Source organism: Carlito syrichta, unplaced genomic scaffold (genome assembly GCF_000164805.1).
Source record: "Carlito syrichta isolate Samal-C Ts95f unplaced genomic scaffold, Tarsius_syrichta-2.0.1 Scaffold302109, whole genome shotgun sequence".
NCBI classification, from domain to species: Eukaryota; Metazoa; Chordata; class Mammalia; order Primates; family Tarsiidae; genus Carlito; species Carlito syrichta.
The window spans coordinates 367,199-395,010 of NW_007246205.1; the positions used below are offsets into that span (position 1 = coordinate 367,199).

General features: G+C 38.9%; 1 protein-coding gene across 2 annotated transcripts in view; it reads left to right on the forward strand.

Annotated features, from left to right (window-relative positions):
* NHS (NHS actin remodeling regulator) overlaps window positions 1–27,372 on the forward strand; it is a 372,316-nt gene extending 344,944 nt beyond the window's left edge. Inside the window, exons 4-9 of one of the 2 annotated variants that reach the window (XM_008056100.2) lie at window positions 12,276–12,338; window positions 14,804–14,996; window positions 17,693–17,824; window positions 18,726–21,707; window positions 22,012–22,138; window positions 24,775–27,372. In XM_008056100.2, coding sequence (XP_008054291.1) covers window positions 12,276–12,338; window positions 14,804–14,996; window positions 17,693–17,824; window positions 18,726–21,707; window positions 22,012–22,138; window positions 24,775–25,381 — 4,104 coding nt within the window. In that variant the 3' untranslated portion in view covers window positions 25,382–27,372. The remainder of the gene's footprint in view (window positions 1–12,275; window positions 12,339–14,803; window positions 14,997–17,692; window positions 17,825–18,725; window positions 21,708–22,011; window positions 22,139–24,774) is intronic. The other variant, XM_008056101.2, reaches the window with a different exon arrangement.
* The last annotated feature ends 440 nt before the right edge of the window (window positions 27,373–27,812 follow it).

Here is a 27,812-nt window from a genome sequence, read left to right on the forward strand (position 1 = left end):
CCAAGGGCAGGCTTATGAATGAAGAGACTTCCACAGACAGAGTGAGGATTATAACAGCCTGATTCAACAAGGTCTAAACTAAGCTGACTCTGGTGAGGAAGCCACTCTGGCTTGCTCAAAGGCTTATCATTCCACCTCAGGTTGTAACACCATGCCAGATTCCATGTTTCTAAGGGATTAGTACTGGTCTACACAAGGAGCTAGGGAGCCAGTGGAACCAGGCAGCTAATGCTACAATACATTCCATGCTTTGGATCTCCATTAGGAACTGACTATAGCTCCTAGGAGAATCATTTGCCAAGTGTAAAAACCTTCAAGATGTTGAGGACAGTATTCAAATCTCAGACAGTATCAATTAAGCACTTCCTTAGCAGTAATCTCTCTACTTGGAAATATGAAGTGGAAAGAATTCCAGTGCACATAACACTGAGGCACAAATCATCCTGCTGAGGTACGACTATAGAAAGCTTAATGATGTGTCCAGCCTCCTTGATCAAAAGCCATGAGAAAATTCCCAAACACATTGTCAGAGCAGCTATTGTGGTGGTGATGGTGCCTCCAAACTAAGCAAATCTGCAAGCATATGGCTATTTTCTGAAGAATCAGCACTGCACTTAGAAAAGTAGCCATGCAGTCACAAGCTGAAAGTAGAGCTATCTGGGCAAGCCACCTAGAACACTTGACTCTACACATCTCACCTTTCAAGAAGAGCATCTTACCTAGGTGTGGTGGTGTGTGCCTGTAATCCCAGCTACTTGGGAAGATAAGGAGAGAGAATATCTCTTGAATTCTAGGAGTTTGAGGCCAGCCTGGGTAAATAGTGAGACCTCTGTCTCTAAAAAAATAAAATTAGATAAAATTATTTTAAAAAAGAAGTACATCTTCATTAAACAGTCCTTTGACGACTGCGCAGAGTGCAGGGGACCAAGAGATGGTCACATTCTTCTAAGGGAAGTGTTGGTTTCCAAAAAACTCCTAAGGAAACAACAGTCCAGAAGCCCATTTATGAAGGAAGGTAAATAAAAATTACAAGATCACAAAATTATCTTGCCAAGTCAGAAATATATTAAATAGTTTGGAGTGCCAGGTAAAACAGAGGGGATTTTGAGGGCTAATAAAGATCAGGGAGACTGAAAGACCAAGTGAAGTTTTTGCATCCATACCTCTGTTGAGTGAGAGAGAAGCAGGAAACAAAGGGCATATAAACAAGATTGAAAGGGCATGTCAAAACCTATAGTCTATGTCCAGTAAAAGAACTTGGCTGGTTGACTCTTGGCATGATTCCCCCTTTCACTTTCTCAGACTATTAACATTGGGAAAAGCTGGGTAAAGAGTAATGGAAACACTCTACTATTTTTACAGCTTTTCTGTAAGTCTAAAATTATTTCAAAATAGAAAATTTAATATATAGTCAGCCATGGATAACTTTCAGTTTCTGGGTTGGAACTTATACCCTCAGTGCCTATGATGGATATATGGCTTCAGGAAAAGGGAAGCTCAAGCAGAAAGTGGTTAGTTCAGAACTTCTTTAGCTTATACAGAAAAATCTAGAAGACCACAGAGATTCTGATATAAGGTGATTAGTTGTTGTTGTGGTACTTTGTCTCCAAGCATGCTGTTACAACATTGACTTCCTTTCAGAATATGGAGTCAGTTTGCCATAGCAGTTCACCTTCATTCCCTGTTGAATGGGATGTTCAGCTCATCTGTTCTTATCAACCATGTTCCTTGAACCAAGCCCAGATCTGCAAATACTTGGGACATGCATCTGCTCTTCTCTTTTGCAACCTTAAGGCAGGCATTCCTATTAGATGACAGCACTCTTTTCTACTGAGTCCACACAGCCATTATTCATTAGGGTTGACACTTGGCATTGAGACATCTCCTATTGCTGGTTTTAGCCTTCAGTAAGGTCCATGGTGACCCTTGGAGCCTAAACTTCTGCTTAAATTCTGCTATCTAGGCAGATAGGCAAGAAGGTCAACCTTCCTCAAATGAGATGAGGCTCCAGAAGTCTCACCAAGGTTTTCTCCCCAAGTCTTATCAGGATTATCCAGAAGTGGGATGTCTGATGAGGCCTCCGTGGCAGTGAATGAAGGTGCTTGGCATGAGATGGAGTCTTATGGCAAAGGTTTCTTAGATTCCACGGGAACACTGAGACCTAAATCCTTATCATCAGGTTCAATAGTGAATTTATTCCAACATATTGCCTTTTCAGTTATATTCTTTGTCTGACTTGATAAAATTATCCAGGAAAAGAATATCAGGGATTATTTATCATTTCCTGGCTAGATAATGGTTTTCAATTTGTCACACTGTGTCATTCAGGGATTTAAAAATAAAAGACTGATGTCAAATCCCACTTCTTACCAAAGAGGTGCCTTTGAAAAGCAGGGGACATTGGGAAGTAAATGAAAGAAATAACTCAAACTAGGACCCTGACCTCCTTAGTCATAGTTTAGAACTGTGAACAGTGACACTGTTCACTCTTGCATTTCTTTCAATAAGACAAAAATGGGTCTTCTGAGAAAGCAGTTTCTGAGAAAAACAAGGAGCATTTGAGAAGGCCTTCGAGGATGGGATAGAACTTTGATATGAACACTGAGAGGAAAAGGGACTTATAAGGAGTTAGAAGACTGAGAATGAAGTTCTGAGCCATAGGAGAATATCAAAGACTAGAGCTGGCAGAAGTAACATTTCCATAGTACTTTACCAGTCCTGGGATACAGATTTTTTCACCGTCTCACTCTCTTTTCCATCCCCAGATCTATCTTCTGTTACCCATCCTGTTCCATCTTTCTCTTTCTCCATGGGAGGGGTTTTCAGTATTTTGTTGACTTATAATAGAGTTGGGATTGGGAATGCTGATCAAGTCTTTTTTTTGCTATAAAAAGAATTACACACATCCACAGCGTCCTAGACAAGTCTATTTAACTTTTATAAAGTAACTATAGTTTTGCAACATCCTTCAAAGTTATACTGTTGTTTTATGACCTTCTATCTAAAATGATTGTGTACATCCAAATTAAGTCTCTCTAGCTTCAGTTTAGTGTTCCACTATATCTCAGATAATTTGGTCCTGTGAACCAGTTAAGAAAAATTCTAACCTTGCTATGATAATCTTTGACATACGAATTCTTCCCTAATCCAAACCTTCAATTCCAACATTCTTCCTAAAGTAATGAGTTCAAATCCTTAGCCCAACTCTCCACACTCTCTGCAATTAGATCCTAACTTACCTTTCCCAGATGGATTTCCCACAAATTCTTTGCACAGTCCATAGACTTCGGCCAAACTAAACTAAACATGCTTCTCCAGAAGTTATCTTGCACTCTCAAAACAATATCTCTACTTTGAACGTCCTCTCTCCCATTGTGACCTCTCATTGATCTCTTCATTTTGAAAACAATTAACTGAACACCTGTTATTAATAAGTACTAGAAAGATACAAAAATGAGTGAGACACAATATATGACATGGATACTAGAGAGGCAATTCTATTGTGTTGATTCAAAGGTATTAATACCTAACTGATGGAAAAGGTAGCATTTGAGAAGGCTTTTGAGGATGGAGTGGAATTTTGATATGAACATTGAGAGGAACATGATTCCAGGTTGAGAAAACCATAAGAGGTAGGAGAAGATGGAGTGTGCCCACAAGTTCAAATATTTTGCTTTGGCTAGTGCCAGATGGGGTGGGGGAATGGAGGACACTGGCTATAATGCTTCAATAGGACAGATCTTGAAGGATCATGCATGTCAGACTAAAAGGTTTTAATTTATTCCAGAAGCCTAGAAAATTATTGAAGTGTTTTGAGCACAGAAATAACTATGCTATGCTTTATGAAAATATGGGGTATGTATGTATAGGATTATTTTTCTCAATCTGAAGAGATTTCTTTTTGGTGTAGTAGAGAGAGAAGATCTTAATGTGAGTCTCAAATATAAGCTTGCAGAAGTGGTGATGTGTATTACACCTCTCTTTTAACTCACCTTTTTGATCTTTGGAGAAGGGAGATGGATCTTGGAGACGGGCTGGAAATAGCTGGTGCTGTTAACTGCATTTGTTAATCCAGTGTGGTATTTTTCTTGGAGTGAAATTTTTGGCTTAGCATGTGGAATGATAGAGGTATTGTCCACAATAAATTATTTTTCCCTCTGTACACATTTTGAAAGATCATCAGAAGCAGTTTGCCTTTGAGACCATCTCAGTTTTCCTCTCTGCCATGACATAAGCTACAGAGATCATTATCATCTTGACACCCCACATCACACTGATTTATATTTTCCTAATGGACTCAGGAACAGGAGTAAGCAAGAACCCTAGGTGCCTCAGTCACAAACAAACCAGAGGGTAAAAGCCTGACAGTTTGTGCCTTATGAGTCAGGCTTCAGTCAGAAAAGCAAAAACTACACCAATTTTAACACAGATTATTTAGTAAAGGGACATTATTATAAGACTGGCAAGGCGAAAGGGAAATGGAAGTGACAGCAAGATAATAACAGCAACAAGCAGCTAACATTCTTAGGGCTGGAGGAACAGAAGAAAAGGGTTGGAGTTATTGGAGCAACCCTGAGGTACTAGAACCCAAACCTCTGGAGAGAAGCCATGGCCTGGAGCCTCAAGCTCTGAAGCTCAGAAGTCCCTGAGGAGCTGGGACCCAGACCTTTGAGTAGAGGGCACTGCCTGACAGGTGAGGTGAGGAGCTCAGAAGGACCACACAGAGCTGAAGTCTAGATATATGAGAAAGGGACACTGGATGTCTAAGTCTGTCTAGCATCTCTGATGGGGCATAGTGAGGCTAGTTCTGGTAGTGTGTAAACTAATGAGAGCTGAAACTAACTGCCATGGTTAAGGCAAAGTACCATTGCTGAGATGACGCTAACAGAAACAGAACCAAGAAGTATGTCCCTTCTTTATCTTCCAGCCTTCTAGTCTCCCTTTTGCACCCCCCCCACTGGTAGAACCCAACAAGGAACAGCCAGCAAGGAAGAAATGTTTGCAGAGACCCAGCATCATAAAGCAGAGTACAGAAGAATAGGTTTGGAGCTGAGAGACAAGAGTTTAGTAACCGGCACAATAGCTAATGAAAGCATTAGTCAATGAGTCTGGTTCATATTAACTATTGTGAACAATAAAGAAAATTTCTCATTGCAGAGTTTAGTTTTGGAATTCTTCCTTTCTCTTTTAAATATTAGTCTGGCTGTAAAACATTCAATAAAATTACTTGTCTGTACACATCATTACAGAATAGTCTCAGGTTGACATTCTCTTGCGTCCCTGAGAATTTTTCACTGTTCAAAATATAGGCAAACAATGGAATACTACTCACAATAAAAAGGAATGAATTATGGATATACACAACAACTTGGATGTATTTCAAAGGCAGTATTCTGGGTGAAAGAAGTCAGTCTCAAAAGGTTACCTAGTGTATAATTCCACTTATATGACACTTTCAAAAAGATGAAACCATAGTGATGGAGAACAGATTAGTGACTGCCAGGGATAGGTATGTGGGGAGGTCGTGACTATAAAGGAATAGCATGAGGGAGTTTTGGGAGTAATAGAACAGTTCTGTATCCTGATTGTGGCAGTGTTTACATGAGTCTATACATGTGATAACATTAATAAAGCTATAATTAAAAAGGAGGAAAAGCAGTAAAGGCAGAATGTGCATGGTTTGTGTGTGAGAATGTCATATACATATGTGATTAAAAATATGTATTTTTTTACTTTTAAAAAATGTGCTGTGGTAAGGTCAAGTAAGACCCTGCTGAACTTTTGCCACAACTGGCCTGAGTTACCAGTGCAAAGGTTCCTTTGGAGTGGGACCCAGTGTGTGACATCTTCTTAGTTACCACACTCATCTGAGTCCCCCAGCTGAGGGTGATGGAGGAGTGCTCTCCTCCCTCCTGGGCTAATCTGTTGACTCACACTGCCAGCTCCTCTGATTTGGGAGAGGGTATTTGTGCTGTTTGTAGCAGTTCAAAGACTCTTTCTTTCCTGCACTTCAAAGCCTGTCCTGCCTTTCCCTAACTCATCTTTTATTTGGTGCTAGCAACCTTTGAGGGTTGATGGAACTGAGTGACCCTGGGCAGTGGCTCCACTAATTGGCAAAGCTGGCCACAGGGGATGAATAAGACACTCATTGGCATCAACATCACAGTGATCATGGTCTAGTGGGTCTCATTTTGTGTTTTTCTTGACAGTATAGAGCAATTCCCAAGAACAAATGACTGTGCTGGCCAGTCAGCAGGAAGTATTCTCCATCCTGGGCTCCTGTAGCCCTCTTCCATTCATGTGGGTACTACTTTCCACAAATACCTCAAAATATACTTTTGGTATGCTCTGCACGTTTAAAATGCTTCATTAGTAGGATGCGGTTAAACAAAGTGTTCCTGAACTTTAAAACACATAAAATAATTTTACATTCCATTACTCTAAGAATTTTTGTTCCGTTCCAACTGAGATAAAAAGGAGAGAGAGATGCTTTGCAGTTATACATTCTCTTTCAGAAAACCTTTCTTCGGGTGAAAACCTCACCATTATCATTGCCATTTAAACTTTGCCCACTAGGGATGAATCTCATACCCAAAACATCTTGTGTCTGGCTTTTTTTGTTTCGTATATTTTTTTGAGATCGGCATTGAATGTATCAATAGCATGTTCTTTTTTATTGCTATGTAGTATTCCATTGTATGAATACAGTATTCCACAATTTGTTTATTCATTCTATTATTGGTAGATATTTGAATTGTTTCTAGTTGTGGAATTTGTGTGTGTGTGTGTGTGTGTGTGTGCGTGTGTGTGTGTGTGTGTGTGTTTGCTTTTATGAATAAAGCTGCTATAAATATTTTTGTGCAAGGCTTTTGTGACAAAAATGTAAGATATTTTAAAACCAACCTTTCTGAACTCCAGATGCCTAAGAGGGAATTAAAGTGTAGACATATGTTTATTACATACTGCCAGTCTCCAAAGCAGCATCATTTTACACTCCCACCAGCAATTTATGAGAATTCTAGCTGTTCCACGTTTTTCAACACTAGGTGTTATTAATATTTTTCATCTTAGCCCTTCTAGTCTACAGTAGTGTATCACTGTGATTTTCTTCTACATTTTTCTGATGAGTAATGACGTTGAGGCTTTTGTATATTTTCTTTTATTAAACGCTTCTCAGGGGAATTTAGGAAGTGGTGGTGGCTGTATCTTTCAGAAAAAGGAAATAACGGTATGTTTTGAAAAAGCAGACTTATCAATGATAAGGGCACTTTCCCAAAGCATGAATATTTATGGTTTTTGTATTTTAAATAAATATTAATGCATAAAGTAGTTAAAAGAACTCAGTAGGCACCTGTTTCCAAATATCTCTCTCCCCAGCTTACAATCATTGTTTAGCATTCTGCTGCAGTGACTTATTTTCTTCGGTTTTTCACAGGAAGTTCTCAGCACCCTAATAACACTGCTTGTGTAGGCTTCTTTCTACTTTGCCAGCTGGCTGGGAGTGCAGCATGAAGGGTTTGAGCACTTGGGGTTGAGGGTGGCATGCCAGACAGGGGTGCTGCATTCAGGTCGTTTGGGGAAGCATGAAGGCCCTGACTGCCTGGGAAAGGGTGATAACAAAGGACAAATTTGGAAAGGGAAGATAGACTTAGGACAGAGAAAGCATAGGATGCCCCGTGAACTTCGACCTACCTCTTCATTTTGTTTTCCCATGATTTTTCACCTTGGTGAATGCTGGAGTATAGGAGAGGGGAAGGGGGAAGTACAGAATGAATTAAAAGTGATGTTATTAAACATTTTTGAAAGGTAAGAGCACAGTGCTAGCCAGTGGAAGACTTTGAGACAGTCTCAAATGAGAGTGAAATGTGAAGAAGGCATTGTCAGACTTCTTTAAGCATTTGAGAAAGATCAAAACCGTTCATGCTTATGTACAACACATCCACACACATTCCTGTGCAGGAAAATCTGAGGCAGACAGGGTCTCCTCCATCTCACAGCCAGGCCATAGTATGTGCACAAATGCAGGGACTTGGATTAAGGACAACCAAACCCTACAGTAGAGTAAAAATAAAAGCCTATATTACCTCACTAGAAACAATGTGGCTTGCAATGGACATATTTCGTTAAGGATTTATTCTTGTGTACAAATGTAACACAACACCCAGTCTCCAGTAAATATTGCTCATGTTTAAGACAGCATGATAGTAATAAATCAGCTCTGAAAGTCGACGGTTATAAGTGCCATGTGGTATCGGTTAGATCACAAACCAAAGCCAATTTTTCAAAACATTTCCTGCTGGAATACCCACAACATTTTAACAGATGTCTTTTGGAAAGTTTTGAAGCGAAATAAGCCCCCATCAGCATATAAAATGAAACCCCAACGAAAGTAAAATATGGAGTGCAGAGATTATTTTTTCTTCTGGCAGTAAGAGAAAGATTGGGAAAAGTCTTGAAATCTTTGGAGAAATGCTTGTTCAGAGACACGGCAGTGGAGTAATGAACTTTTCTCACACACAAACCACAAAAAAATTGGGGTTTGAAAAATATTCTTCCATTATTTACCAAAGAAATCTCTTTGGCTGCTTCTGAGTATTATGTTTGTTATTTCTCATTCTGAACACTGGTCATAAATATAACACTGGCCTTTGTTGAAGTGATCTCACAGAAAGCTAGGGAAAGGATTTGAGGATATAAGTGAAGAGGCCAGAAGAGACAGAAATGGTGTGAAGGTATCAAAGCAACATCTTTTGTCAGGGACAAGATGAGCATGATTGGTAGTCGCTGATGCTAATATGTTGCAACTTGGAGTCTGAAGCCTCTCAAAATTAGTGGTAGAAACTCCAGGATGGGAGCTTGGATAAAGAGGGAGGAATTACTATCTTTTTGCATATTTCTTCAGTATTTTATTGTGAAAAATCTCAAAAGTACAGAGAAGTTGAAAGAATTGTACGTGAACATGCATAGACCCATGAGAGATAAATTACTTTTATTTTACTCTGACAATTTGTTTCTACTGGGCTGATTTGACTCTCATCAAATAAATAACCTTTACTGAGTGAATGAATGAGTGTTCACCTAACAATCCTTCTTCCACACTTATTCTGGGGAAACCAAAGCTGTTCACTGCTACTCCTGCACTGAATGATGATTCCAAAATCAGGAGTCCCTGTGTGTCCGCTTTTATTAACTGTTGTTTTAGATGCTTCTTTCACCTGCTGCCTTATTTCCTCTGTGCTTTGCTATCTTTGACTTTGCACTGGATGTTGTACTGAAAAATTACATGTGGGTGGAAATAATTTGATGCTATTTCTCTAGTAGAGGATTTTTGTTTACTTATCCCATGCACATGGGGGTGCTAGAAGTACAATAAATATTTATTGAACACTATTGAGGCAGGAAAAATAGAGTTATGAACAATAAATAGTCAGTCTTTCCCTGAAAAAGCATTATGATTCATTTAAATAGAATTTTTTTTTGGGGGGGTTGGAGTCTCACTCTATCGCCCAGACTGGAGTGCAGTGGCCACTCCCAGCCACTGCAGCCTCGACCTGCTGGGTTCCTGTGATCCTCCCGCCTCAGCCTTCCAGATAGCTGGAACTATAGGCGCGTGCTACCACGCCCGGCTAATTTTTTGATTTATTGTAGAGATGAGGTCTCGCCAAGTTGCCCAGACGGGTCTCGAACCCACGGGCTCAGGCAATCCACTCACCTCGGCCTCCCAAAGTGCGGGATTACAGGCTGAGCCACTGAGCCCGGCTAGAATTGTTAAAGAATAATTTTGTTCTTACTAGTTTGGTTAGCATTTAACTTTTCCTAACCCAATACATTCATCAACACCCATTAAGGAATGGCATGCTGGGCCATGCAGAGATGCCCCGAAATAGCAAATCTCTTGCAGTTTTATTCCTTAGATAATTTAGAAAATATATTCTATGAACTGATTATTGTATTCAACATCTAAAAAACTAATCAGAGCGATTTTACTTCCTTTGACCAAACACTCAGGGAAGAGGATGCTTTAAAACACTATACTAAGGCAGTTGTTAATTCATGAAAGAAATAAAACCATAGCCTGTTTCAATATTATAAAGTTAAATATTCTCAATATCTGCAGGGACTCTAGTGTTTGTGTGTAAGTGGATTAATCTGTTAATCCAATCCTTTCACACCCAAGCTCAAGAGTTCCTAGTTTCAGCCCTCACTAGCTGGAGGTTGAAGCTACTATCAAGATAGTTGAGAGGGCAGTTAGCTGAGGAAGAGTCTGCTTTGGATTGTAACCCTGGAGACCTTGACTTAATCATAGTGACCCAAACTGACTTGTCATCCTTATCATTGAGAGATGTCGTTTAATGAGGTGAGTGGGTTTCTCAAACAGATGAAAAATAAGGTTCACTTTCTACCCATCACTCCTGGAAAGAATATTCTACAGGAGAGCTGACAGGAGATTTAAGACACACCACCAAAATATATGTGTTAATATTAATATCATTAATATGTTTTTCTGACCTGCAGTTTCTGACTGTGTAACTTTTTGAAAATCCTTTCATGACACACCAAAGCCTTTGGTTTCTTTGAAGCAATTTCCTTTTCCACATAAGCTTTGCTTTCAGATTCACTTTCCCCAACTTCCATGAGTTTTCTCTTTAGTTTACACATCCTGGTGTCTTACTTAAGACTGCCACATCATTATCTATGACAGATTCTTAGGAGAGAACTAGGTTAGAGTCTGAACTCAGGCCACATACATCACATCTGTCAAAATGGTCACTTTCAGTGAGGGAGCCATAGACCCTACAAAATCATTAGTCTTAAATAAGATTTAGATCAAAGTTAACCAGGCCAGAAGAAAGGACATTTGATTTGCTTAAAAATTAATGAGCAACTCAGTCAGTCAAAACTTAGCAGCTTAGAATAGAATTAGACCTTGAGTGTTCCCCCCAAAATGCTCATCTGCCATAGGCTTAGGTATAACTAGGCTTGGCATTCATCTACACTGTACCCCTGATGAAACCAAGGGTGGTGGTAGTTTCCTCTATTTTTTTCCACCTATTTGCACGAGATGGTAAATCCCTTGGCTTCTGATATCTGCTTCCTCCTGAGGTCTTGAACATGCCCATTACTCTCTTTGGATTTCCTACTACTGTTAAAACTCACAGAGCTGGTATCATTCAAGTGCACAAATATTTTGTTGAACTCTTACAATGGGGAGGCACTTTACTGGCATCACAGAAGACTAAAAGGAAAATTAAATATGGCTCCTGACCTCCAGAAATTTACTCTCTAACAGATGCAAAAGACACATTCGGGTTTAATTCATGTTACATTAAAGCCATGCTGTAGAGTAAGTGCTATAATATAGGTCTAACTGAATCCAAAACTGATATGGTTTAGAGTTTAAAGAGTTTCAGTGTCTTTGTCAGCAGATCATGAAAAGTGGTTTCTGGTTACAAGTATTCTCCAAACAGGACTGGCTGTATAATTGATGGGGCCACAGAGCTCCTTACTCAAAAATTAAGAATTTCAAGACAGCGGGAGCACAGCATGAAACCAAGTGTTGGGAGCCTTTTGAGCGCGAGACTCTATGGGATTGCACAGGTCACACACTCATGAAACCAGCCCTGGCTCCAAATATAGTGTATGAATATGAGGAAGAAAGCAAATTTTGGACAGTCTGTGGGGAAATTATACATAGAAAATTTCCTTTCAAGTAGTTCACAGGAAAGTAAAATCATTCTAAGAAAGCAAATAATTCAATCTTTCCCAAATTAGCAAATGAGGTTGGTATCTAAAAGATAAGAAAGTTATGATGTGCAGAAATATTTGCACAGATACTTCACAGCTATATAAGTTTAATAATAATAGTTGTAGTAGTAGCTGACACTAATGTATGGCGCTTATTAAGTGCCCAGGTTCTTCTAAGTATATTACATATATTTACTCACTTAATCCTCACAACAGCCCTGGAGGGAAGATGCTATTATTTCCCTATCTTACTACAGCTGAGGAAACTGACCTTAGAGAGGTTGTGGAATTGCCCCTGGACACACAGAAAATAAGCTGTGCAGCCAGAATTTGAACTCAGTCTAGCTTCAGAGTCTGTGCCCTTAACCACTATTTATGCCTCCTCTCAAAAAATAAATATGAATGGAAGGAAGGAAGGGAGTTATCCCAGTATATTCATGCATTAGTATCATAGATTTGGCCTAACCTGGGTATGCTGTGTGTTGTGTGCACGTTTTTAATTTTTTCTTTTTTGCATTTCATGTTCATAGTTTAACAGCACCCGTTCGCCCTCCCCCACTGAGTGTTGCCACATGACCCCATGGAGTAGAAAGGTATTGGTTCTGAGAACATTCCTTCACGGCCTTATCCCACTCTCTTCAGACACCCTTTCTTCTCTCTTTTAACTTTATTGTAGACTCTTGTTTCCAACTAACAGTTTTTCTTTTAAATCAGTTTCAAAAGTGGTATTTTCCTAACTTGAATTAAATAAAATATAACTTAGACAATCATGTCATTGGCTTTTTTCCCCATTTACTCCTCCCTCCACTCCCCCCACCCCTTGCAAACTGCAACGGAGGTTCTATTCAGTATGGGCATCACCTAACACTGCTCTTGGACTTTGTAGTCCAGAGGAAAAAAATTCAGCTTCCAGCTCACCCAGTATTTATCAGAGCTGTAGAGGTTAAGCTTCTTAAAAAAAAATTCTCTGGCAGCCAATTGTCCCTGTCACCATTAAATAAAAAGTGCTTTTGCCTGCTGGTCAGAGCCTAGTCAGGTCACTATCCTTTCATTGTTTCTCAGTCCACTGTTATTCAAGGAAGGAAGGAATCGCCTACAAAATGAGGTCTCTGGTGGGGGTTTCTCTCTCTCTCTCTGTCCCTCTCCTTCCCTCTCCCTCCCTTTCCCCCCTCCCCTTCCTCCCTCTCTCTCTCTCTCTCTCTCTCTCTCTCTCTTTCTCTCTGCATGCACCACACTTTTTTTTCTTTTTGGAAGTTACCTAGGAAACAAAATCTTTTGTGCTCGAACTTTATTTGAGCTATTTGCGGTGCTGGGAATCTGCACAAAAGCTGAAGAGAGAAAGAAGGCTGCAATATTTTACTAAAACGTTCATGGCGAGCACATTTTTCACAAAGGGAGGGGAATTGTATCCTGTTGGGTGTGTTGGGGGGCTTTGCAGAAACCTCTGACAAGGTAAGTAAATGCTGGGAGTTAGTTTAAACAAGTGGCTCTGAGCTCTGCTCTGTAAGGGGACCCGAGAACAGTTCATTTTACAATAGGTAAAATCCTGAGTCAACAGGGCATGACGTTTCCAAACGCAAAGATGAGGGTTTTAAAAATGATCCTAATTTTAGGATCATTTTCGGCAGAGTATTATTAAAATCTTACTGGAATAAGAGGAAAATTATTGATTTCATACAGATATCCACCTTCCTCCAAATTATGTAAAGAAATAAAACTAGGTTCAGTGATGAAAACCATGTCTTTTAATAATCTGATTTTGAAACCCAACCCTAACATCAAAACTGGGCTGGAGCATTTTTAATAATCTGGGCTAGGAGCCCAACCCTGAAATAAAAGTTAGACAATATTAATATTTATCAAAAGTTTAGATGGAAAGTTTTCAAACGCCGTATAGAAATCAAAGCCTCTAACTACACAGCTGGAGGAAAAGTTTCACCCCACAAAGCTAAAAGAAAATAAACTAGGGCTGTTTTACCCTTCCAAATCTGAAAAAGAAACACAGTTGAGTCTTTCTCCCAGTAACAGCATTTGTATTTTCCACTGTCGTTGGTAGAGGAAATTCTTCACTTTTGCTTTTCCATGTATATACAGTGTTGATGAAACTGAGTTTTTAAAATGTTATTCACAAATGCCACAGTCCTGAAGTGAAATTAACTCCTTGTGTTTTAATTTAGCTTCTCAGACTTGGTTGGCCTGTCCTTCAAGTGATGTGTTCCGGAATGTCTTATGACTAGGTTTTTGTCCTGTTTTCTGAACCTTTTCTTTTTTAAATTTAATTAATTAATTTTTGAAGTTGTAGGGTAAAAGTCACGATTGCTTACATAAGTAGTTTAGGTACAGGTGAAGTTTTGGGCCTCCCACTGGACCTCACTTTGCCTGGATTAGGATCAGGTACCCTTAATGATGTTATGTGTCCTCCCCCGCCCCCGCAGTGTCTCACTACTGCCAATCCCCTTTGTGTAGTATTGTGACAGGTGCTCAGGGTCCACCTATGAGTGATAACATGTAGTACTCAGATCTCTGTTTCTGTGATAAGTCATTGAGTATGATAGACTCCAAATCCATCCAAGTTTCTGCAAAGTCCGCAATTTTGTCCTTTATGGCTGCATAATATCCATCGTGTATATGTACCACATGAACATTTTCACAGGCATCTAACTCATCCTCTTCCTTTGATCCTAGTCATCTAGAGTTCTCAAAACTTTCTACTGGAATTTATGGAGAGATAGATAGCTTGAAAGTGGATCTATCTTTCACCAAGTTAGAGACTCAGAGTTTTCTTTGGTGTACAGTTTGGGGATTTCTGACTACCCAGCTTTCCTCTTAATTCTATTTCACATAAAAAGCATGTTTGTTTAGCCCATTTTTTTCTGCTTGTGTCACTTGACTATGGAAATAATACTTTCAATTAGTTGTGTTTACTAACTATTTCTAGGAATTCTTCTTTTGTTCTAAAAGCTTATTTGTGACCTCATTTTTTCTTATCTACACTTTCTTTATATGTGTGCTTATGTATAAGATATAATGGCTGACTCTGATTATACCTTGTTTACAGTCCCATCCCCCAGAGGATGAAGATACAGATGTCATGTTAGGGCAGAGGCCGAAAAACCCAATACACAATATTCCCTCTACACTGGACAAGCAGACCAACTGGAGCAAAGCACTACCTCTCCCAACGCCAGAGGAGAAGATGAAACAAGATGCCCAAGTGATTTCTTCTTGCATTATTCCCATCAATGTCACTGGTATCGTTCTGGTTTTTTTCTTAGGGGCAGTTGGGTCAGAATATTCTGTGTATTAAATATTTTTAAAATCTGTGCTGCTAAAAATACCATTTAGTAAACAAATAATACCTTTTCCCATCAAAATACAACCCAAAAGATGTTCAATATGCTTTTGTCAGGTTTTGAACATCAACTTACATGTTTTCTGCTGGGTCACTTGTTATGTAAATGATGGACAGTTTCTTATGAAAAAAAGTCACCAAATAGCTCTTTGGCCATAGCTGACTGAAACAAAGGAGAAAGCAGCAGTGATTAATCATTTGATAATGATGTGTGGTATTGCAAGAAAGAAAACAGCAACCCCAGGCTTCTCAAACTGCAAGTAACGGTCCTGTAGGACAACTAGAAAATCTATTTTCATGCTTCTTTGGATGAAGGTGGGCTTTTTTACAAAGACCATTTAGAATTGTATATTGATTTGGAGGATTTTTGACCTAAAAATATATGGATGCCAAGATGAAGGTTGAATTATATTCTAAAACTAGAAAGTCTGTCTTCCTTTCACTTGCTTATTTCCTCCGTCTGTGTGTTGAGAGTTTGAATGTTAGTCAAGGTAGAATGGAAGCTTAGCCAGACTTTTCTTCAAAATGTATTGGCAATAATTGTAAATTACAGAATTGGAGCTGACCATCTTAATTGTCAGTAAAATAGTATTATAAAATATTGTAACATTCAAAGATAGAAATTAAATATTCTATCCATTGGGCTTTCTTTAAACATCTCTAATAGTTACATTTAACTTATTTTACATATTGCAACTGTCAAAAAGTCATGTTATGACTGATTTTCATCTTGGTTCCATGTGACTAAAGATTGCAGGTTGTTCAAGATGCATGTTGGACACAGCTATTATTAATCCCAATTATATTTCTTGTACATGAAGTGGGGTGCAAATGGACCAGGTTTCTGAGACAGATATTGTTTCTCTCCTGAGAAATAAGAGTTCTAGTTGATTGGTCAGTCATGAGCTGGGAGTTAATCTTCCTCTTGACCTGTTCAACTTGTGAAATAAAGTATTCTAAAGATATGCCCTTATTTGATCTCCATAATCTAAATGAGACATATTAGGGGAATTCAGCTGCCAAAATAGAACATTTTGGCACCCTTTTAAATGAATTTTCAGTTCTGGAAACATCTGATTATTAGCAGTGCTCATTTTCTTCATGGCACTGTGAGTAAAACCTTGTTTTCAAGTTTAGTATTGTGATGATGGGCTCTTGTTTTGTGATAAAAGAAAAAGAACAGTTTTTCCTTCAGCTTTATTTCAGGAACTCTCAGACTAAAACTTAGATCAGATGTTGATTTCTGGGGCTTTAATGAGAACGTTGTTAATGACGTCCACATAACACAATGTCTGTGTTTGTATACCATGTGTTCTACAATTATTAAATTAGAATGAAGGGTTTTAATTTTTGGTTGGTATTAAGAAAGGAAAATTCCATTAGTAAGAATTATCCAGTAATATTGTAATTATTCATCATGTGATATCTCGTATAGATTTTTCAAAGTGAATTCTAGAAACGGTTGGCACTGTGATTCTAAGCAGAACTCAACTGCTTCATTACATGCTGAACCAAGACTTAATATGCCACCCAGCCTCTGCTTAACAATCAGGATAAATTATGAGATGACCAAATTCCAAAGCATGGCATTATGACTTTTAGAAGCTAAGCTCCCTCTGAAAAATCCATGATGCATCCCTGTGTGAGACAAGTTTAAGTTCTTCACCTCCCCTCTCATCATTCGAGTTTTGATAACAGTGTATGTAGTGTTAACCATGTGATTATGGAGAGAGAAACTAACAAGCATCATGGTTTCCCCCTGTGTTTACAAAAACAAACACATAAAGACTGAGCATTTTAACTTTGTAGTTGGTACAGAAAGTAGATTGATCAATTTAAGTGCAGAACTGAGGGTTGTCTTATATGTTTATTTTATATTGGTAAGACACTTGGTGCTAAACCAGAAAGCATCTAGTTTAGTCAGTAAAAGAAAGTAGACAGAGTTACATGATTTAGAAAAATCCCTAGACTGTTGAGTTTCCTCACATGATTTTAAAAAATCCTTAGGCTGTTGAGTTTCCTCACAGTAAGTTTTGTGGTGTGTGTGTGTGTGTGTGTGTGTGTGTGTGTGTGTGTGTGTGTGTGTGTGTGTAGGGGAAGTTTTGGACATGGGAAGTGGAGAAAAAAAACTCACAAAGAAGTTTTAATGAAGAAATGGGTTAGAATATGTTAGTTGGATTAATTCAGGTTAACATCTTGGCTACTGATTTACTGTGCAAAGGTATCAGCTTCAGAGAACCCAGAAAAAGACCAGCAAATTGTAGTAACTAAAGGTTATCAATCCTTTAAGAGTCATTTCTGTGCAAGAGTGATTTATTGATGTCTATTTCTCTTCCTTTTCTTTTGATTTTCCTTCTTTGCTTTTTTTTTTGGTTGGAAGAGGAAGTGCAAGCTGTTGTGGAAAGCTGCATTTGGAAGTAAAACTTAATATACTATCGGATAATTTAAATAAGGGTTGAATAAGGGCTCTCTTATTATTTGTTCACAGGTTTAATCCAAACTCTTACTTCCAGTAAATAAACATCACTGTGTTCCAAGCATATGAATATGTGTTTGCCAATTCTAAAGGCTAATAAGACCTATTTGTGGTTGCAGGAGTTGGTTTTGACAGAGAGGCTAGTATACGCTGCTCTCTTGTTCATTCACAATCGGTACTACAGAGAAGACGAAAATTGAGGAGGAGAAAAACTATCTCGGGTATCCCCAGAAGAGTTCAACAAGAAATAGGTGTGGTATAAAAAATGTTAATGATTATCATTCCGTCTAGTGCAGATTACTAGGAGATGAAATAGAAGCTAGCCTTCAACTGATTTCCTTAAAATATCAAACTTTTTAACTTGTAGAAGTTTTTAAATGGTGTGTATTTGTTTTGTATTCAGCAAGTCAGGTAGTATTACTTTTTAACTCTTTGTTCTTGACTATGAAGTTTTGACCTTATAGATTTAGGCATACACATTCAGGTCTCATGGCCAAAATGTAATCTTTAGCCGATTTTTAAAAGTTTTATTAAGGTGGAAATTGTGAATAAAAAGTAGCAGATTCAATACATGTGTTATTCTGAAAAATTGTAACTTTATTTGAAAAGAGATATACTTTTATGGCATTATTTTAAGAGGTAAATTTCAAGCTTGCACAATTAAATATTGAATATTGATATTATGATACTTTTGGTGTCACTTTTTCTGTTCAATGTATTTATCATATTTTTGCTTGCTTTTTAATATTATTATGGTAGCATCTTTTAAAAATAGGATTATTTTTATAATGGTCTATGATTTTTATTTCATTACATTTGTATTACAAAATAAAAATGAAGCATAGTGACCAAAAAAGTAAAATGTACTTTAGTTTTAAAAAGTAGTCACTTATTGCAGCAAATTAATGTCATAGTGAAGAGAGAGACAATTCAAAAAAGGTATAAAAGCATATCTTCTTCTAGTGTATATATAGAGGGGAAGGGAATCCTCTAAAGCATTTTTACATCCATCTAATTCTATATATTGATTTTTTTCCCTGTAAAAATAAAAAAGCAATAACCTGTCAGCATACAGATCTGCAGACATCTCTCAGAATGTCTGTTAGCCTGCTGGTGCATTAAATATCTCACTGTGCTTTCCATATGTTGTAGATTCGGATGAATCACCAGTGGCCAGGGAAAGGAATGTGATTGTGCACACGAACCCAGACCCCTCCAACACTGTCAATAGGAGATCTGGAACCAGGGACTCTGAGTGCCAAACTGAGGATATTCTGATTGCTGCCCCATCCAGAAGGAGAATCAGAGCTCAAAGGGGTCAAAGCATTGCAGCTACCCTTTCTCATTCTGCTGGCAACATTTCTGCCCTGGCAGACAAAGGAGACACCATGTTTACTACTGCAGTGAGCAGCCGCACAAGATCTCGAAGCCTTCCCCGGGAAGGTAACAGAGGTGGGGATGCTGAGCCCAAAGTTGGTGCTAAACCCTCAGCATATGAAGAGGGAGAGCCTTTTGTGGGTGACCATGAAAGACCCCCTAATGATTGCAGTGAGGCTCCAAGCAGTCCGAGTGCCCAGGAACACCAGCCTACTTTGGGCCTGGCCTGTTCTCAACATCTTCACAGCCCCCAGCACAAGTTAATTGAGAGAGGGAGGTCACGTCTGTCCCGAATGGCTGCTGACTCTGGCAGCTGTGACATCTCCTCCAACTCAGACACCTTTGGGAGCCCCATCCACTGCATCTCCACAGCTGGTGTCCTCCTCAGCAGCCACATGGACCAGAAAGATGACCACCAGTCATCCAGTGGCAATTGGAGTGGGAGCAGCTCCACGTGCCCCTCACAAACCTCAGAAACAATCCCCCCTGCAGCTTCTCCTCCCCTTACTGGCTCTTCACACTGTGACTCAGAGTTGTCACTAAATACAGCCCCTCATGCTAATGAAGATGCCAGTGTCTTCGTGACAGAGCAGTACAATGACCACTTGGATAAAGTGAGAGGCCACCGGGCAAACTCATTTACCTCCACTGTCGCGGATCTGCTGGATGACCCCAACAATAGCAACACAAGTGACAGTGAGTGGAATTACCTACACCACCATCATGATGCCTCCTGCCGCCAGGAATTTAGTCCTGAGCATCCCAAGGCAGACAGCCTGGGCTGCCCAAGCTTCACAAGCATGGCCACATATGACAGCTTTCTGGAAAAATCTCCATCGGACAAAGCAGACACTAGCTCTCACTTTTCAGTAGACACAGAAGGATATTATACCTCCATGCACTTTGACTGTGGTCTCAAAGGTAATAAGAGCTATGTCTGTCACTATGCAGCCCTGGGCTCAGAGAATGGCCAGGGTGTTGGGGCTCCTCCTGGTCTTCCGGACTGTGCCTGGCAGGACTACTTAGACCACAGGAGGCAGGGAAGACCAAGTATCTCTTTCAGGAAACCAAAGGCAAAGCCAACACCACCTAAACGTACCTCATCTTTGAGGAAGTCCGATGGAAACACAGATATTTCTGAGAAGAAAGAACCAAAGATAAGCAGTAGTCAGCACCTGTCTCATAGTTCCAGAGAAATGAAGCTGCCTCTTGATTTCTCCAACACACCTTCTCGAATGGAAAATGCCAATCTTCCCACCAAACAGGAACCTTCTTGGGTAAACCAGAGTGAACATGGCATTAAGGAACCTCAGTTAGACACTTCCGATATTCCACCATTCAAAGATGAAGGTGCTGAATCCACTCACTATGCAGACCTCTGGCTCCTAAATGACTTGAAAACAAATGATCCTTATAGATCTCTATCTAATTCAAGCACTGCTACGGGTACCACAGTTATTGAATGCATCAAATCTCCAGAGAGCTCTGAATCCCAAACATCCCAGTCAGAATCAAGAGCCACCACTCCATCTCTTCCTTCTGTTGACAATGAGTTTAAACTGGCTTCACCAGAAAAGCTGGCTGGCTTAGCATCTCCATCAAGTGGCTACTCAAGTCAGTCTGAAACGCCAACATCTTCTTTCCCTACAGCTTTCTTTTCAGGTCCATTGTCTCCTGGAGGTAGCAAAAGGAAACCTAAAGTCCCAGAAAGGAAATCTTCACTACAGCAACCCTCTTTAAAAGATGGAACTATGTCACTGAGTAAAGATCTTGAACTTCCAATTATACCTCCTACCCATCTTGACCTAAGTGCTCTTCATAGTGTTTTGAATAAACCATTCCATCACCGTCATCCATTGCATATATTTACCCATAACAAGCAGAACACAATAGGAGAAACACTAAGGTCGAATCCTCCACCATCCCTTGCGATTACACCGACAGTCCTGAAATCTGTTAACCTTAGGTCCATCAATAAGTCTGAAGAAGTTAAGCAAAAAGAAGGCAAGGGGACAGATCTCCCCTACTTAGAAGAAAGCACTCTCACGATGGCTGCCTTGTCTCCAGGTAAGGTTAGGCCACACACAGTGAAGAAATCAATATCTCGTCAGTACTCCACTGAAGATACCATACTGTCCTTTTTAGACTCTTCTGCAGTCGAGGTGGGACCAGATAAACTACATTTAGAAAAAAACTCTACTTTTGATGTGAAGAATCATTGTGATCCAGAAAGTGTAACCTTAGCTGGTAGCAATCTTTTAGATTCAAATATCATGAAAGACCAAATACTTACAGAAAGTGAGCCCATTCCAGAAAACACACCAAGTAAAAACTGTAATTTTTCCACAGAAGGATTTCAGAGAGTCTCTGCTGCTCGTCCAAATGATATGGATGGTAAAATAATACAACATGGAGCTGGTCCCGATGGAACCCTAGAACAGTTACAGAAGGCATCCTCTGTAGATCGGGAGGAAGTTGCACAACCTGAATCTGTGGATGTAATCACATCTCAGTCAAATTCACCAACTAAAACAACAGACATAAGCAATCAACTTAAGCATCAACTTGTTCTGAGCTGCCACCACGACAAAGTGCCTGGGACTATCAGCTATGAATCAGAGATATCACCTGTAAATTCATTCCCTGAAAAATGTTCCGAGCAGGAAAATATTGCTTCAGGTATTTCAGCCAAAAGTGCCTCTGATAACAGCAGAGCAGAGGAGACCCAAGGAAGTGTGGATGAGGCTTCATTGAAAGGTTAGTCATTGATACATTTGTCACATTGGAAATGTGTCTCACGGCACTTCCTAGAGTTTTTTCTTTCTTATATTCCACACAATACTCTACAGCCCTGGGTGTTGATTTCCCTCCACCATTTTCTTCATTTATTAAAACAGTTGAGATAAAACCTTTTGATACTGAGGGACCACGCTTTGACAGATCTTCCTCTCTCATTTTAAAAAATGGCAGCGAGTTAACACCTGTTTGTTCCCTAAGTTAGTGAAGCACAGTGGTGTGCTGAGAAACTTCCTCTTTAAAATGCTTCTGTTCTTATTTTAAGAATCATCACCGAGTGATGACTCCATCATCTCACCACTTAGTGAAGACTCTCAAGCAGAAGCAGAGGGTGTGTTCGTGTCTCCAAACAAACCTCGAACAACTGAGGATTTATTCGCAGTCATTCACAGGTGAGGCAACACTACCAAGTCCCCCCGAACAAAAGCATAACAAAAATTTTGCTTCTTAAAGTGCTTCTCATCACACACAAATACAGGAAAGCCTCTCATACTTATAATACTACATTTAGTGAAATAAAGCAAGCAAAAAAGAATTAGGTTTCCAAATCAAATTGGTAGACTTATATGCAAGTTGGAAAATAGGAGTCTTTATATATACTTAGATAAACCTCCAAAGCGAGACTTTCATAAGAACTGCTGATGGAAGATATATTTTTTTCTGCAGGAAATACATTCTAGAACAAGTTTTTCTATGAAAACAATTTGCAGTTAAATGACTTGGAGTGAAAGATCAAACTCTTGTGTAATCTCTGACTACTAAATGATTCCTTGAACCTAAAACCTATGTTCACAGATGTAATCATACACTAGCAGAGACAAACATAAGTTGATTCACCAAAACAATCAGATCCCCAAGTTTGAGACGAGACAGTATATTACCTATTCCCTAGCTCAGAACAATTCATAATTGCTTCCTTTTATTCTTCTTAAAACTTAAATCTTTTTAATAGTACAGGCCTTAATCTTCAAAATTAATGCCTATATTCTATGAATAAGGGATGTCTTCTGGGTTGCTTTTCCAAGAAAGTGTTATGTTGGAGAGTGAATGCACAATCTATCATCTGCCCTCATGCACCCTTATGATCTCTGGTCCATATTTGCAAGAATACTCTATAGCTAGTGACCAAAGAATAGAACAGGAACTAGCCCTGGGATACTGAACCCATATCCAACTGAGCTAGCTAATCATTATGTACCTATTCCTTTCACAAACTCAACTGCTTTCTTACAGTAGGCCTCAGGGACCTATATGGAACTCCCAAGGGACAGAAGGGGATTGTCTTTTTTACCTCATAAAGTTATCATTTTTGAAGCAAATCCATTGCAAGCAGTTACAGCCTTGTTCTCCTGGGATTCTACTTTTGATAGGAACTTCTGTTTTCTGATAATATGGTTCTCATAAAGAAGGAGCACTGCTGTTCAGCAACTGTTTTCAAAAGAGCCAATCAGAAACACCTTCTGTGTATACTTTAGCAGACACACTTCTCTACTCAGAGGGTGAAGAATCATTAGTTTATTTGTCTTCACCTGTAGGTCTAGTGTAAGCTCAGATTATATTTCCCTCTCCCCTACATATTATCCTCAATCTCAATCTCAGGAATAAATTACTAAAATGCTATGTAAGTTAAAAAGCCAAATATTTACTCCAAAGAACAAATTCTAGTATCTGGAAGAGTGGACAGGACATAAATGGTGAAGTCAGAAAGACCTGGATTTGAAACTCAACTCTGCCACTTTCTATGCATTCTTGAGTATGTTAAAACCTGTGGAGCTATTCCCTTATTGTAAGTGGGAATACCTATAGCTCATATATTTGAGTTTTGTGTCTAGATTATGGTAGATGGTAAAATCAAATGTTAGTTTGAAAACTCTACCCTATTGGAGTACCAGATACTGGCATACGAAAGATATCAGCCACAGAGGTTTTACTGAATGAAAATCAGGCAGGTTTCTTACTGCAAGCTCACATTTTCTTTAGTGTATTAATTTTTAAGTTGACAAGAGAGCATATTGACAATGCTTATCAATGAACTGAATTACACTGAGGATTCACTGATTTTATGCCTGCTTATTTAGCAAAGAAGATCAATAGTATGATGATGGGTGTTAAGGTTCAGTAGACTTACTGAGTTTGGTAATCTTGGTTTGCTTTTGTGTAGGCTTTATTTATTTATTTGTTTGTTTATTTACATCATGATGACAAGAATTATTTTGTTGTCTTGAGAGCTTGCAGTATACAAAACCTTAAGCACTCCAGAGATGGTCTAAGAATTCAGTTTCTCACAGTCGACTCACTGCTTAATGTGCTGTTGATATTCCTAGGCAGCTATGAGAAATAGTAGTTAGTATTTGCAGCCAAAGATGAATGGATTTATTTAAAAATTCATTCAATTAAATTTTATATGGATGCATTTTTAAAGTAGACTGAATAGTCTAACGCCTCCCCACATATCCATCACCCAGGTCTCTCAATTATCAAACTATGGCCAATCTTGTCTCATCTACACCCCCATTCACTTGCTTCTTTTGGTATTATTTGGAAGCTAATTCCAGACTTCAGAGCATTTCATGTGCATTGCAGAGACACATTTAATAAGAAAAAGCTGCAATCCTTTACACATTGTAACCCGAAATCATTGAGCAGTATAGTTTTTTAAACTCTTGCACAACATTCCAGTAAGTCCTCCTCTGGATCTTTTAGCTTCCACATTAGTCATTATCTGAAATAGTCATCTCCAGAACCTAATTTATGTCTACTGGTTATCAGAAAATTTCCCTCAAGCTGTGAATGCTACAAGGGCAAGGAGTGTATCTTACTACTCCTCTCTGTAGCTCTAATGCTTAGTATCCTATTGTATAGGATACACTTAAAATGCTCTTTAGCAAGACTGTAGTAACCAAAACAACATGGTACTAGTAAAAAAAAATGCTCTTTAAATAGATTTGTGAGTGTGACTGAATACTTTCAGTTTCATAAAAATGTATGTGGGCTGAGATTTTTCTCCATTTTCTTCTGTTCTCGAAAGATCCAAGAGGAAAGTACTTGGAAGAAAAGATTCCGGGGACATGTCTGTTAGAAGCAAATCCAGAGTTTCCCTTGGCAGTAATAGTAGCAGTGCCAGTTCCATCACTTCACCCAGCAGCAATGTGACGACCCCAAATAGCCAGAGGTCTCCTGGTCTCATCTACCGAAATGCCAAAAAGTCTAACACATCAAACGAAGAGTTTAAGCTGTTACTCCTCAAGAAAGGCAGTCGCTCGGATTCCAGTTACCGCATGTCTGCTACTGAGATCCTGAAGAGTCCCATCCTGCCCAAACCTCCTGGGGAGTTCACAGCAGAGACCCCTCAAAGCACTGATGATGCCCATCAGTTGTCACCTGGGCCCGAGGCATTGTCCCCACTCTCTCCATGCTCTCCACGAGTTAATGCGGAAGGGTTTTCCTTGAAGAATTTTGCCACCTCAGCATCAGCAAGGGTTGGACGTTCCCGGGCCCCTCCTGTGGCCAGCAGCAGCCGCTACAGTGTACGCTGCCGGCTGTACAATACACCCATGCAGGCTATCTCCGAGGGAGAGACGGAAAATTCCGATGGGAGCCCACACGACGACCGCTCCTCCCAGAGCTCATCATAGGTTGCCTGTGCCAGACTGCCTGTCAAACGCCAAAATCCTTAGTTATTTGAAGATATAGGAATGGAACAGAGGACTTGGGAGAAATTTCAACTTGGTGGGGTAGCATCACTGCTTAGCAATGAATTTCTAAATACAATATGTGCTGGTGAAGCAGAAAGTCGTTTAGAAATTCTTGATTAGTTTCCATGTTTTAAGTGGCTGCACTGTTTTTGTTTTTCTTTAGCATAGTTTGATTTACCCAATCTCATTCCTTGTGATAATAGAGAATGCAAAAATGTCTAATTTTCACAAAACCTACAAAAAGTTTTCCCAGAGCTGCCTATTTAGAAAGTGAAACTCTCACTGTCATGATTCTTTAAGAAGATGAAATTACTCTGGAGGTTTGGTATTTTTTTACATTAAAACAAACTAAAGCAAAATCTAGAAGAAAGAACTACACATATGTAAATACCATATTTTTGATAAAAATATGTAAATAGATTTATCAATGATGAGTGGACATGTGGTCAATTATCTACCGCACACCAACTGTTTATAGAACACACAAAAATAAAATGTAATAACTGTATTCTGTGAATACCATTTTCATATCAAATACCATATTTAAATGTCCACTAATATGATTTCTGAGTGGTAAATCTCAAATACGAATTTTCAACTGGTGAAGTAAAGGAAATCTTGAGGTCATAGACTGAAATGTGATTAATTTAAAATAATAAATTTAGACCTACTCATTTTTGTGACAAGTTGCAGCACCAAACAAGCTAATAGCAACTCATGGCTGTGATTTGACATGTGGTAATTTGGACAGAATGAAAAGCATGCTTTTGATTTTAAAAAATCATTGAGAGAAGGCATCATTCTCAACACAAAGCCCTGAACAACAGCATTTGACAGTGTCTTTTAGACTTTAATTTGTTCAATGGATTGCTTTAAAGAGAATGAGTAGGGAAAACAGTAGTTAATTTTAGGTTATGTTTTATATTAGGCTACTGGGGACATAAACAGTCATACTCTAATGACTATAATCTTTAAACTCCTTAAACAGTTTAGTAATTACTCCAAGTTCTTAAACTAACAAAAATGAAACCTAAGCATGCCACAGAGTTATTGATTTATCTGTTATGAGTTTTCAGTGAAGCTTTCTCTCTGTGCTGATGAGATTCATGCTACCTAAAAATTAACAGAAATGACACTGTGAACAATGTAGTTGGGAAATAGATATGTGTATATGCATTATTTATATTCATTGTTAATCTGGGAATGGGGAACAGCTCTGGTTCACATTGCTACATACAACTGAGTTTTTGTCTGGTTTTACTATATTATCTGCTTGATGGCAAAAGGGGAGGGTGGCGGGGTGGGAGAGAAAATGTCAGGGCAAGTGCTCTGATAAAATGAAGGCAGGGAAACAAGCTGAATTACTTGAAATTACTTGAATTTTCTTGTCTTAAAACTGAAAAAAAGTGTAGTCATAAGTTGAAATCTGCAAATGGTTTTTAGACCTTTGATTTTAACATGAACTGATACTAATGTTTGGAATTCTATGTCAGAAACATAAGCAGCTATGTACTTAGAATAGGTTTTGAATGAGAGAGGTAGAAAGTAGAGAGAACTAAGAAGGGATCTGACCTATAAAAGACTAGAATGTGATTAGAATGATAGAACACACCAAGGTTACCAAGACATTGACAAGCGGCTGGCTTTAAACTTATGCAAGTGGTAGTTGAGAAAATAGGAAGTGTGAAAGGGGGTTTGCGTTTGGGATTAATTCATGCAAAATGAAGGAGGAAGCCTCGTCTAAGAAGATACTGTCTTTCTATAGAATTGTTTTCTAAAATGCTATAGATTAAGATTAGAGAATCTGAATGCTGTTGGTGTCTTGTTTGTTTGGAAAGGAAAAAAAAAATGTCTGGCTTCTTCTACTATTTGTTTTCACTACCAAATTGTTGTAATAAAGTTCTTGTCATCTTGTTATGTATAATGGGTACTGGGGGAGGAGGGGCATAAGAGGAGAGAGGGGGAGGGAGAGAGAGAGAGAGAGAGAGAGAGAGAGAGAGAGATGGAATGAGAGAGTGTAGAAAGAGTGTGTGCGTGTATGTGTGTGTGTGTGTGTGTGTGTGTGTGTGTGTGTGTGTGCGCGCGTGCATGTATGCGTGCACGCATGCATTGGGGATAGATAAGCTACCTGGTAAAGGGTTTGAACATTTTACAAAGTGTTATACTTTTTATTAAAACAAAAAATGTTTTGGGGTTTGAAAAAAAACAGACCATCATTTCTCATTGGAACCCATTAGTTAAGAAAACCAGCATGGTTTGATACTACATGGGAACATGAATGAATCTGTCTCATGCTTTGAAAAGTACACTTCCACTTTACAAAATTTTAAAAATAAAGTTTTTAGACAAATGCGGTCAGAAACTGTCATTT